The sequence below is a fragment of the Phycodurus eques genome, chromosome 11 (assembly GCF_024500275.1).
Source record: "Phycodurus eques isolate BA_2022a chromosome 11, UOR_Pequ_1.1, whole genome shotgun sequence".
NCBI classification, from domain to species: Eukaryota; Metazoa; Chordata; class Actinopteri; order Syngnathiformes; family Syngnathidae; genus Phycodurus; species Phycodurus eques.
Window position 1 is genome coordinate 10,940,203 of NC_084535.1, and position 13,405 is coordinate 10,953,607.

At 40.9% G+C, this 13,405-nt stretch overlaps 1 protein-coding gene across 4 annotated transcripts in view; it reads left to right on the plus strand.

Moving 5' to 3' along the window:
* dlg5a (discs, large homolog 5a (Drosophila)) overlaps window positions 1-13,405 on the plus strand; it is a 76,327-nt gene that overhangs the window by 29,041 nt on the left and 33,881 nt on the right. For all 4 annotated transcript variants that reach the window (XM_061689853.1, XM_061689856.1, XM_061689854.1 and 1 more), the window contains exons 3-8: window positions 2,045-2,219; window positions 3,226-3,369; window positions 4,306-4,489; window positions 6,115-6,374; window positions 6,757-7,069; window positions 10,289-10,519. In XM_061689853.1, coding sequence (XP_061545837.1) covers window positions 2,045-2,219; window positions 3,226-3,369; window positions 4,306-4,489; window positions 6,115-6,374; window positions 6,757-7,069; window positions 10,289-10,519 — 1,307 coding nt within the window. The remainder of the gene's footprint in view (window positions 1-2,044; window positions 2,220-3,225; window positions 3,370-4,305; window positions 4,490-6,114; window positions 6,375-6,756; window positions 7,070-10,288; window positions 10,520-13,405) is intronic.

Sequence of the window (13,405 nt, forward strand, 5' to 3'; positions counted from 1 at the left end):
TAAAACACATTCACTGCCATTGACGGCTTTGGAAGTCAAATATCCATGTTAACCCCTGTCACAGATTACACATCGTCTAATTACAAGATACATCTCTCCGGATTTACAGCACACTGGCACTGAAGCCACCCTAGAGGATTAAGAAGGAATTACACTGGAGTAATCTCCCCTTGTTCAAGTTGCAAATAAACTCACCGGAAATTTCATTAGATACTCTTATCCAAGGGTGGAATAAAAAATCTGCTTTTTCAAAACCACACGCAATGAGAGCCACTGAGATTTACCTTAATTTCTCGGGTGTAATGCGCATTTCTTTCCCCTAACAATGGTCAAAAGTCAATAGTGCGCATTATACATAGGTATAGGGGAAAATGGAAAAAACTTTCACACTTTATAAATGTATGCTGCCATTTAGAGGTTGTGAAAAAGCTGGACAATTTCATTGCAATATGCCACCGCCACCTTGAGGTTATGAGAAAAGTGTAGTCTACACTTTCATCCCAATATGACAGTGGTACGTATGACTGCATATATGTACAGTTGTGCTCATAAGTTTAAATACCCTGGTAGAATTTGTAAAATATATATATATATATATATATATATATATATATATTTTTTTTTTAATACGACTGATGACTGAACATCTTTCTTTTTCATGAACGTCCCTGCTTATTTCAGTACGATAATGCCAACCCATTTTCTGCACGTTACAGCAATGTGGCTTCGTAGTAAAAGAGTGCGAGGACTAGACTGGACTGCCAGCAGTCCAGACCTGTCTCCCTTTGAAAATGTGTGGCCCATTATGAAGCGCAAATTACAACAACGGAGAACCCGGACTGTTGAACAACTGAAGTTGTACATTAAGCAAGAATGGGAAAGAATTCCACCTCAAAGCTTCAACAATTAGTGTCCTCGGTTCCCAAACGCTAATGAGCGCTGTTAAAAGGAAAGGTGATGTAAAATTGGTAAACATGCCCCTGTTCTGGCTTTTTTGACGCATGATGCAGGCATCAAATTAAAAATGAGTGAACATTTGCAAAAAAAACAATAGTTTATATGCGATTGGCTGGCGACCAGTTCAAGGTGTACCCCGCCTCTCGCCCGAAGATAGCTGGGATAGGCTCCAGCAACCCTCCGACCCCAGTGAGGATAAGCGGTACAGAAAATGGATGGATGGACGATAGTTTATCAGTTTAAACATTGTCTTTGTAGTGTATTCACTTGAATATAGGTTGAAAAGGATTTGCAAATCATTGTATTCTGTTTTTATTTGTTTTACACAACCTCCCAAATTCATTGGAATTGGTGTTTGTAAATCTCTTACCAAATGTAAGTGCTCCTTTTACCTGGTGCCCCTAATGTTCAGACTGAGACATCACAATCAGGCTTTCAAAACAAGCTGACATTCTTGTGTTCCTAAAACTCAACATCTGAATCAGTTCATTTATTTGCACTTTTCCTGCATAAATGTTAGGCATACATACATGGATGTTAGTTGAACCACGGTGTTGTAGTTATTTTTTATTCTTTGCACTTTACTGCATTCTTTGAAAAGTGGTTATACTACCAGATATTTTCAATGGTATTTATTTGGCAACTGGATATGGTTTCCACTCCCGGAGCCTTTCGTTCTCGCTCCTGCCTTACTCCGTGATTAATAGTGAAATTCACTCCGATCCCACGGGACCCATGGGACCTGGGGAGAATTGTGAAAAAATGTCAACCTCTGGTCTCCAATGTGAAGTGATTTCACCCAAATGAGCCCCAAAAAGAAGCTGGCAGGCAATGCTAACTTGCAACGTTGTTTTTTTTGCCTACGCCTTTCTAACACGAGAGGAAAAGGGCATTTTGAGGATTCGGTCTGAAAAATGTGGTACGGGAACCCGCAGCTTTTAATTACCCTTGTACCTAACTGCATCCCCACTTGATTATCTGTCTATGCGCCTTTTAAGGTGTGTATGTTTCCCACTAATTAGGTGTAATTTGAGCTGTACTGTGCCTTTGGCTGACCACAGCATCACTAACTGGCTCACTGTCACAGGTTCGCCCGTTAACGGTGATGCGTCCTCCCCTCCCCCCGCCATCAACGACAACCGGCCGCAAAGCGACCACCTGGACACCGTTCTGTTCCAGCTCCGCCAGGTGACAAGGGAGCGGGACGAGCTCCGCAAGCGACTGGCCCTGGCATCGCCTGGCACCACATTCGATGACTGCAGGTACAAAGCCTCACTTCCCTGGCGCATGCCAACGTTCCTTCCAAACTTTATTTATAAATGTGCTGTTCTCATTAGCGGGGTTCGTCATCCACTTTAACAAATAAACGCCTTGCTCAAATAGATTCCTCCTTTTTCACCTCAGGAAAGAGTTTTGTTTCACTTGACATATACAAGTGCATCTCATTAAATTAGAATCTCTAAGAAAAGTTTATTACAGTAGTTTAAGTGAAAAAGTGAAACTCTACAATTACATAACTAATTCATGAAATGGGTCGGAAAATAGTAAAATACTTTTCAGAAGGCCAATTCCTGCCTAATTTCTGTATAAAATAATTTTGATTGGGGAAAAAAAAAGTGAAATGTTTTTTTCCACAATATTCAAGTTTATTGCAATACACCTGTATTCTATTATTATATATTATTTTACTGTAACCAAGCATAGTTATTGGTGAAAGTGATACAACGTACATGCATATCCTATATACAGTGTCCTTTGGTCCCTTGAAAGGTGCTATGTAAATCAAACTTAGTATATACTGTTTTAATCTATCCATCCATTGTCTGTACCGCTTATCCTCACTAGGGTGGGGGGTGTGCTGGAGCCTATCCCACCTATCTTCGGGCGAGAGGCAGGGTACACCCTGAACTGGTCGGCAGCCATATAGTCTACTAAAAATAAGTTTATATAAGTAAAGCCCCCGCCCCCCTCTAATGGACACCTACTCCAATCAACAGTTTAATAAATAAACATCCCCAGCCACAAAATGATCAAATGTGGTATAATTGTGTACAACCATTTGGCACTGTTGGAAAGAATGATCAATGCCACCGTCAATAAAATGTTTATCAGTACTTACTTCTACTTCTTTCCTATCTCTTCTAAGAATGTTGCCGATCTCTCCAATGAGAGGAATCTCAACCTTTCTCTTCTGTCCTTGCGCCCGAGTCTGTTTTTTTTTCTCTGCTATCCTGAGTGTCTACTCCTTTCCTTGTCGCATCTCTTAAGGCCAAATTCCAAAGCCAGCCATGATTATGAGCGCTTAAAAAGCCAGTGCATGAGGGCCATGGCAGATCTGCAGTCTCTCCAGAACCAGCACACAAAAACACTGAAGAGGTGCGAGGAGGCTGTCAAAGAGGCCGACTTCTACCAGTGAGTATCCCTCGCTGCTATGTAATATGTTAATTGTTCTTGTAATATATTGAAACAGCGACCCTATTGGCTGATGGCTTTCATTCATATGGATAAAGTGTTGCTGACACAAAATAACATGCATGTCTTTAAAAGCATATTCACTTCAAACCCAAATTATTCGAACCCTAATTTTAAGGATTTGGATTTGTTGACTGAGTAATGAAAAAACACATAACACAATACATAGAAGTACAGATATTAATTTAAATATTTGCCATTTTCATTGCAATTTACATTTTGAAAATGATTCTTATCCCTGTTACTTTTGAGGGCACACACCATGTGTAGCATAATCTAAAGCATTCTTGTCAACTATAATTTCATAAAATTGTCAGACTATTTGAGTTCATAGTATAGTCTTTTGTCACTTTTGACATGAAGGATACCAATTTAAAAAAATAAAAGATCACTAACTCAAACTATTGGCACAGTATTAATGTAACTATTTAAAACCAATTTGTGACCAATTTATTTCCTGAATTTCTCTTTGCGAGACTAATAGAAGCACATTAAATTAAACTAGTTTCTCATCGTCCAAGGGAGAATTAGTGGATCATCGAAAGGACTTTATTTGATTAGATTGTTGCTGTTATGTCCATGAAACTCAAATGTAAAAAAACCAAACAAACCAAAAAAAACGTAAAATCATGACACTTAGAACTACAAGTGCACTTCTTTCCTTTTATGCCTCATTTGTGTTTATTCACATTAAAAAGTACAATTTCGAGGTTATGAACGGTCCTCAATAAAACTAGTTTGTGCAGCGGCGTAAGAATATGTCATCACACGGCACAAAAAGGCATACTCAGTTACCATCTGTATGCGTGTGCAAAGATCCTTCTTGAACATGTTTGCATGAGTTGACCCCGCTTTGGCTGTTTCCTCATCAAACAGCATGCTGCACAGCCGTGTCCTGGGCGAACAGACGCAGCTCAAGGAGGAGATGGAGACACTGCGAAGGGACAACGCTCAACTGGTCCGAGAGCACAATCACCTCAAACAGAGCTGCGAGGAGCTCCAGCGGTTGCACGGTCAAGACCAGAAGGAGTTGTCCGACCTCCGATTGCAGCAGCAACAGGTACGGTCCACTCCAATGCACACACATATACTGTATAATGCCCTCAGAGCTAGGAGGCTGGAATTAATTAGTGGCATTTCCATTCGTTTCAATTGGAAAGATGATTTGGAATATGAGTGTTTTGAGTGACGAGCGCGGTCATGGAACTAATTAAACTCATGTCGATATATATATAAGGCACCACTGTACATGTTTCTTAAAACATTGCCTTGTGACACAATTTAAATAAGAACATTTTTTTAGGTGAATTATCGAGAGCTTTGTTTGATTGTACTGTACATCGAGTGAGTGACTTTTGCTGCACTCTGGCCAACGACGAGTGCTCTGACCCATATAGGACTCCAGTGCAGTGTACCTATGGGGATAGTGCAATGGTTGTACTCTGTAAGCCAAGCTGAAGGGGAAACTTAACACAGAGCATTTCTACAAAAGGGCAAGTGGAAAAAGGGGTTTGGCTTGGCCAAAGAGCACAATGACCCAAGGCATCTAGCTACAAGATGAGGATATATGCTGCGTAGACAAGGTTAATACAGCCCCCTGGACGCTGCCGCTCTCACAGGAATACAGCAGGCGTTATTAGCAAGATCTACCATAATGAGACATTCAGTTGAATGAGTAATGCACATTCAAGGACACACGCTACTGTTAATATTGTAGGCCCTTTGATTTGACTCATTTGCTGCTCCAGTCATGTGGATTGACGTGTCTATATAATGTATCGTCCTCCTCTTCAACTTGCACACGGTATCCGTGAGTATCTAGATTTATTGTCGCTGTAAAAGAATATATCAATGCTTGCTCTTTGATGCCACCTGCTGCTAAATCAAAGCACAGCACACAAGTTTGATTGCAATACTGCAGTACCTTCCCATTCAGTTTATTTATATTTGGAAATTTGAATAATCCAAAGTCTAAACTGTCTTTATGACAAAACCTTTAACTCTACAGGAATTTTTTAAAATTAATACTGAAGCATTATGTTATTACATGTATAAGCAGTAGCTGTATGAGCCAAAATTACTTACGTTAGTCACAGTATAAATAGAAAGGGACCATGAATGTAATGTCAAAGTTACTCAATGCACACCTAAAGTGCTGACCCTTTGACCACAAGTGAAAAGTACAGTAACTAGCAGAAAATCAGTTGGTTAGTTATAAGTGTCCACCGTGCTGCCCAAAGTAGAAACCAACCAATGGAAATGCAGTAATGTTAACTGAACCAACAAGTCTGGTCAGTCATTCATCTGACTACTGTTGATTGTCAATTAGCAATTATGACACTGAAACACACGCAAAAACTGTACAAAAGTACCTGGACACTGCAATAGTCTTTCTGCTATAAATTAATCTTGGTTCTTCTGTTTTCATGTTCTTCTTCAAAAACAGAGTGTTAATGATTTGATGCTGACTGAAATGAGGTTGAGTTAAGTGCACGTGTGTATTATGACAATTCCATGTCTAATATGATTTTTTAAATGTATTATACTATCCCAGTTAGGGTTACGATTATGTTTTCCTGCATGTTGGTTGCAAATTTTCCAAAGCTTCACAGCATTCAACTTTAAAACTTTCACTTTAATCACATTGAGTCACATGACTATTTATTTTCTTGTCACACATGGCAGGTAATGCGAGAAAAGGGCTCCTCGGAGGTGCTGAACAAACTGTACGACACGGCCATGGACAAGCTGGAGGGTGTGAAGAAGGAGTATGACGCCCTCAGTAAGCGCTTCGGCGAGAAGGTGGCCGCGCACAACACGGACCTGAGCCGCCTGGAGCAGGCTGAGGAGGAGAACCGGCGGCTGCAGAAGCAGATGGACGCGCTGCTCATACAGCGTGACTCGGCTATGCACTACCAGCAGCAGTACTCCACCTCCATGAGGAGGTGAAAGCATTACCATTACCTGTGTATGTGTGTGAAACACAAAGCGCTTATGTTCAGTCTATTTCAAACCAGCTCTTATCTTCAAGGCCTCCTTTCCAAAGCACCTACTGATTGGCCAACTGTTGGACTTTTTGAGGGGAAAGCCTGCCAAGGGGAAGCGTCCCAGTACTTTGTGATTATACTCTGCCCCCGGCACTGTGTTAATACAAGCTAATGTAGAGAAAACACGGGCAATCCAGTTATGGTTGTTTGGCCTTGGAAAATACATGACATAATTGACACGGAATTGATTAGCTCAGGTTATTTTGGTTCATGTTCTAGCTGCTTAGGGGTTGTATTTTGCACATCATCTTATAAACTATCCCCAATTTTGTCTTCCCAGGTTCGATTCCGTGCAGCAGGAGCTTAACAAGTCCTCCGCTCAAAACAAGGAGCTCCAGCGCGAGATGGAGCGGCTCCAATCGGAGGTGACGCGCTACAAGAACCTGCAGCTGAAGTCGGCCAAGGACTGTGACAAGTACAAGGAGGAGCGGGACTCTGTGTTTAACGAGTACCGCCTCATCATGAGCGAGCGCGACCAGGTCATCAAGGAGCTGGACAAGCTGCAGACGGAGCTGGAGGCGGCCGAGGCCCGGCTGAAAAACACTTCCTCGGAAAGGGTTGTGGCTAGCGAGGAGTTGGAAGCACTCAGACAGGTATGAAACTGTGGATATAGTCCAGGGGTGGGCAAACATTTTGGCTCAGGGGCCACATTGACTTTTAAAATTTGACAGGCCTGAACCGGATGCTTCCATATAAAAAAATAAACAAACAAAAAAAAAAAGGTATTGTAGTGTTAATACTTGGATTTACTTTTAATGGGAACCGTGTTGTTTTGTTGATCACCTTATTTTGCCAGTGCATCAGTGTATCTGGTGTTAGTTTTGTTGTAGCAATTCTCATAACACAACTGAGGTGTTCATCACTCGGCTAGGATCTGTTGCAGGATGTTTTGTTGGTGTTCATCACACTAAAAAGAGCCATGTAGAGCCAAACATCACCAGCATCCTCTGTGCCATCTTCCGGATTTTTGGAAATTTCTCTGCGCTTCATGAAGCATAAAACACATCCAGTTTGCGAGTTGAACTTCTCTTTTAAGACTGTATCACATCGGAGATCAATAAGTTCACTCTGCAGCTCCCGTGGCTTTGTTTCCGGTCTTGTGTGACTGAATCTTGGATGGCAGGTTGTCAGATAAATGTGTTTTGCTGAGCCCGCAAGCTTGATTTTTAACCGCTGAACCGTAGCCATTAGTTCCTGCGTCGATTGGCTGCTAGCATAATCAGCATGCTCGGTAGAAAAGTGACGGCTGATGTTGTATTCGTCTAAAACCGCAATGGTTTCTTAACAAATTAGACATACAGCCTTTGACTGAACTTCAGTGGTTAAAAACTCAGCACCACTGTTGCCACAGTTACCTTGAAAAAGTAACTCAGTTACTTTACTGATTACTTGAGCTTAAAAGTAACTTAGTTATTTTACCGATTACTTGATTTCAAAAGTAACCAAGTCAGAAAAAAAGTAACTTTTTAGTAACTTTCCGCAGCTTCCAAGCGGCAGGAATATTACTTATCCACAGTACAAAAAAAACATTTGCTTAACTGTACCCATTACTTGGTAATGTACGTCACAAAAGTTTCAATTACATCAACATGAACCAATAACTTAATTAGTGTTTAATCAGCAAGTTAGTGCAGAATTGACATGACAACACAGTACAGTAAGTACATTATTCTCAGTACACTTCTCTAAAGACTCTTAACTGATAGATAGATGGATGCCGATTGTGATCCATGAAGGCAACTGTGTGTATGCGTGCGTGTATGTAAACGTGAAAGTGAGTGGCAGTTTGATATTGGGGTCATACAAACACACGCACACACAATTGCTCCCACCATTGTAATTTTGATGCGAAGAGTGAGAAACTTACGCAACTGTTTAACTAGGAAAGCTGTGGGTGATTCATCGCGGGGAGAAGCACTTACTTACGTGACGTCAGCTGTGCAGTGAAATCAGTAGTGTGATAGTGAAATCGTGCATTTGTTTGCACTTTTATGGTATTGTACCGTCACTGTGCATTGTAGACTCTACAACCTTTCTTCCCCTTATTTAGAAATCAGCTGTCTTCGTGAACGGTTGAATGCTGTTGAATGGCTGGAGTGCGAGTTTTCGAGTCACCAGCAACAAATCACGACTTGCTGAGAAACATTAATGACTCAAAAGTAACTGTAGTCCTAGGCTCTCCTGGGGAAACTAATGCATTACTTGTTATCCAAAATGGTGGAATTTGGGAGTAATTTGTTACCGGCATCACTGCTCAGCACTCACTGTTGACTTTTCTTTTCTTTGGTCTACTCAGGGTTGAAGAAGGGTTCAAAGCAGTAGCAGAGTAAAACAGAACAGCCAAAGTCAAGTCAATGTATCACTCACTGTACCTACTGCGTTACCTGGTGGAACCACTGGCCATTACAGCACAACCTGGTGGAACCACTCGTCATTACAGGACAAGGTCAAATGAATGTAGTCATGATTTTGATATGATTTGGGCGATTCTGTACCAATCTTTGGCAGGCCGGGTTGAAATGATCAACGGGCCGGATAGAATATACACTACAGCTATCAAATAATTTTAGACTCAATTACTCTACCGATTATCGCATCTATTAATCGTGTAATTGATAAATATAGATTTTGATTTTTTTTAAACAAAAAATGTGCATGTGAGGTTCAGGTATTATTGTTGTCCACTTTGGGTTGCCATCCTCAAGTTTTACACTGTAATATTTGTGACTTGGATTGTGTGTGGCTTAAAAAGGTTGTGCATGATTGGTGAGTGACAAGGGAGTCAACAAATGAGAGCGTAGATTTGGCTGTTGCGCACTTAGGTTAGCGAATTGCTATTGACTGACTAACTGTTAGCCAGACTGCGTGTTGAATGAATTACGATAATTAAGGATTTATTTTGTTTCTGGGTCGACATGCATGAACACACACACACACACACACACACACACACACACACACACACAGCTTTTTCTGTGTCAGTGCTGTGGATACAAAACAGCTTCATGGAAATAAGGTGGATTAGATAGATGACTGTCTACTGTATCTAATTTGTCTACCTATCTAACAGAGATTTTGCTTGCTCAACCCATGTGGGGAAAAAAGGCGAGCACCCATAAAGACAATAAAAGCATTTAAACTCATGGAGGCAGTATGTGGTGCATGGACACAGCCACAAACAAATCCCCCTTCATAAAATAACCTGGGAAATGAATGTGAGTGGGCAGCACATGATCTTATGGTTAGCACGTCTGCCTCACAGTCGTGGTCCCCGGTTCGAATCTCAGCTCTCCTGTGTGGAGTTTGCAAGTTTTCTCTGCATACTCCGGCTTCCACATTCCAACAAGATGCATGTTTGGTTAATTGAAGACTAAATTGTCTATTCGTGTGAATGGTTGTTTCTCTATATGTGCCCTGTGATTGGCTGCTTCAGTTCAGGGTGTACCTGGGGATATTCCAGGTAGGAAGAACACCAAATGAGGGATGTCCTCTGTTCCATTGTTGTCCTTTGCTGTCACTATTGTTTGTCACACTTTTTACATACTGTAGCTGACAAAACTATAATGTTGCCTGCACATACTGGCTGCGGTGAAAAATGACTTTTTTTTAGTTCCTGAAGGGTGCATTAGTGAGTTTGATACAGGAAGATGAAGAAACATTAACTCACCCTCTGGTGGAATAAAGGCCACATAAAAAATAGTTTCGCTCTTCCTCCTCCTCGAATGTTTCTGAACATGCTGGACTTTCACTGGCTGAGTCTGTCAATGACACAGCGTTAAAATGCTTCACTTTTTCCTTATTCCTCATCACAGGAGTTGAACTCGTCGCTGGTGGACCGCGACAGGGCCATCTGCGAGAGGAACGAGCTGCTGGAGAAGTACTGCCATGAAGTGAAGGACAAAGCCGAGGCCCAGAAAGAACTGAGCCAGGCCTGCAAGGACATCGAGATGGTTCGGGAGGAGCGCGACGTGGCCCGCAAGGAGAGGACCGAGGCCATCATTCAAAGGGATCAGCTCCTTCGGGAGTACTATCAAGCCCGACAGGTGAGCTGGGCCTCCACTGCCACTCCTGGGTGTTAAAATCAAAGGTTAGATGTATTCTAAAGACCTTATTGGTAGACTTGACATCGATCTGATCGGCCTGATAATTAGCATTTTATGCTGATCGGCTTTAATGTCATAATTCGCCGATGATCGGCTCCGCAAAAGACATTTACTCCGCGTCGCCATCATGTACAGTATATTTGAATCCAAAAGCTAGTTTATTTTTAGCCTTGTCGCGTGTCTTTTGACGTAGTACTGTAAATATCTGGCAACCAATAAATTTATTTAAAAAAAAAAACACCATGTCGGCCGTGTGGGACAGACAACATGTAATGCCTGGATCACACTACAAGACAAATTTGATCTTTCACGATTGCACTCTGTCAGACTACTGCAATAAAATCTTACAACCGCATCCCTTCTTTTACGATCACTGGGCTTTATCTTGTCAACTCAAACGTGACCAGATACTCTCGTTACCATGGCGACAACAACAATGGATCTCATCATGTGTATTATAAGAACAAAATGGGGAAAAACGTGCTGGTGCTCGACAGTTACGTTAATTTAAGGCTTGCTTGAAGTATGTTCATGTGCTTTTAATACGATTTGGCTCACAAGCAGGCAACAAAACGTTATGTAGCCTAGCACTAACGGTTGTACTGGCGTTATGTCGAATCATGCTCTGAAGTTTCGGTGTGTGTGAAGTAATTTAATTACAATAAAGTAATTCAGTTACACTATATCCATTATTTCTGTAATGTTGGTTTGACCTGACGAGCAGTGATTTCCATCGTTTATGGAGCGAAGGCACCCAATTGGAAAATCTCACGACACACCAACAAACAAAAACGTCACAAAAAGTAGATACACAGTAATTACTGTATGTACTTCCTGCCATCTAATAGAAGAGCATTTATTTGTTCTGTCTGTCACTATGCCTCATTGGCATAAATAGAGGAACAAAGATACATTTTCTTGTCAATGAATAATGTTTTGAGCAGTTAACTTAAAATTTTATAATTTCCTATGGCACACCTTAAGATTGTTCATGTCAGACTAATGTGCCACGGCACACTGGTTGGGAATCACTGGACTAGAGAATTAATACTTTTGAAGATACTCATATACAGTACACAAGTATATCCAGTAAATGAACAAGTCATTTAAATGGACATATTGCTCCATCTTGTGATCAGATCGGTGATCGGTTATCGTTTTTTTAAACTCGCTGATCTGTGATCGGCCCCAAAAATCCTGATTGTGTAAAGCCTACTTATTGGTTGCTGGGAGCCGTCAGGCTGAGGATTACATTAGTATGTGCAGTAATTCCACTGACCGTTAAGATGATTGAGGTTGCAGCGCTGTCACCCCGCTAGATTCCCTGTCTTGGTTACATTTGAACTTTTAACTTGGATTGGATGACATGTTTGAGGCTTTTTAGTGAAGGTGATCAGACATCTAGGATTTCATGACCAGGGGTCCTCTGATTACAGTACTGGCATACAGTGCTGTGAAAAAGTATTGGCCCCCATCTCAAATTCTTATATTTTTGCATAGTTTCCCCACTTTAATGTTTAAGATAATCAAATAAATGTAAATATCAGACAAATACAACCTCTTAATTGTCTTAAGAGTTTTTGAACAACTATTTCCTGTATTTATGCCTTTTACTCCTGAGTTAGCTTAGTGATAGACTTATACATGCAAATCAGTCGCCTTTTGGCGAAATTCGCCACTTTAAACTCAAAATAGGCCATTTACGTGAATTGTATAGATCCAATGAGTTTTTCGTTGGGGTGGGGTCCACCGTCGCTGTCGTCATAGACTGTTTTGTACTTCTTGAACGCTGGCAGCTTGATCCATTCCACACATCCACCATCCGCACACAGATGTAATTGTGAATATTACTACGCGGCGGACTAATATGTGAGCGCATTGGCCTTAGGTTCCGTCTGTGCGCTCAGGAGCTGCTTTTACTCCCTTAAAATGATGTAAATGTCGCTCGCTACTTTTATTTATCAATTATTGCTTATTTATCAACTATTTTGCGCGCGAGACTACGACTTCGACTTTCGCATTGGGCGCTGTTTGCTCCAATGCAATTTAAGCGCTGGTGACATTACGTCTAGTTCACCAGTCAAACGACACAAGAAAGTCACATGACCTCACACAACGTCTTCCATTCCTTTGTATTTTCGCTTTGAGGTGCAGCAGGTCGTGGCCCTGGTTGTGGTCCCAGCGGAACCACGATGCACACGTAATATCGGCGACAATAGTTGATCCGCGAGTACATCTTGTATGAATTAGGAAACGCAACTACAATTATCTAATTAGTTTACGGATGTTAATGTTAAATGTATTAAGCGATGGAGAGATGTTAGGGATTATGTCACAAAACAGAATGAACTAACTTAAAATTCAGAAATGGCCAATAAAAACACAAAAATATTGTACTTAATATTTTCCTCGAGGATGCATTTGGGATGAGCCTTTGAAGTTGGTAATAGTGAAAAATGAAGTAAACCAGACAATTATTTTAGTCAATTATTTTCCAGAATGAGAAATTTGATTTATTGGAGTTGTGCTTGCTTGTTGATCCACTTGAAAAAAGTATGAAATGTGTAAAATATTGTTTGTTTTTGCGGAACACCTGACTTACAACATTTTAAATCTGACTAAAAGACAGCCGAAGAGGAACTAAATGGTTGTATTGGTTACTCAAACAGTTTGTTTATAAAAAAAAAAAAAATACAAGAATAAATCGGTAATAGAATTTGGTGAAGAGGCGTATGCATTTTTATGGTTTCAGAGTTAAGGTCTCACAAAATATAACTTTGATGTTGCCCACAGTGTGTCTGACACACCTGAATTTATCATTTTGCG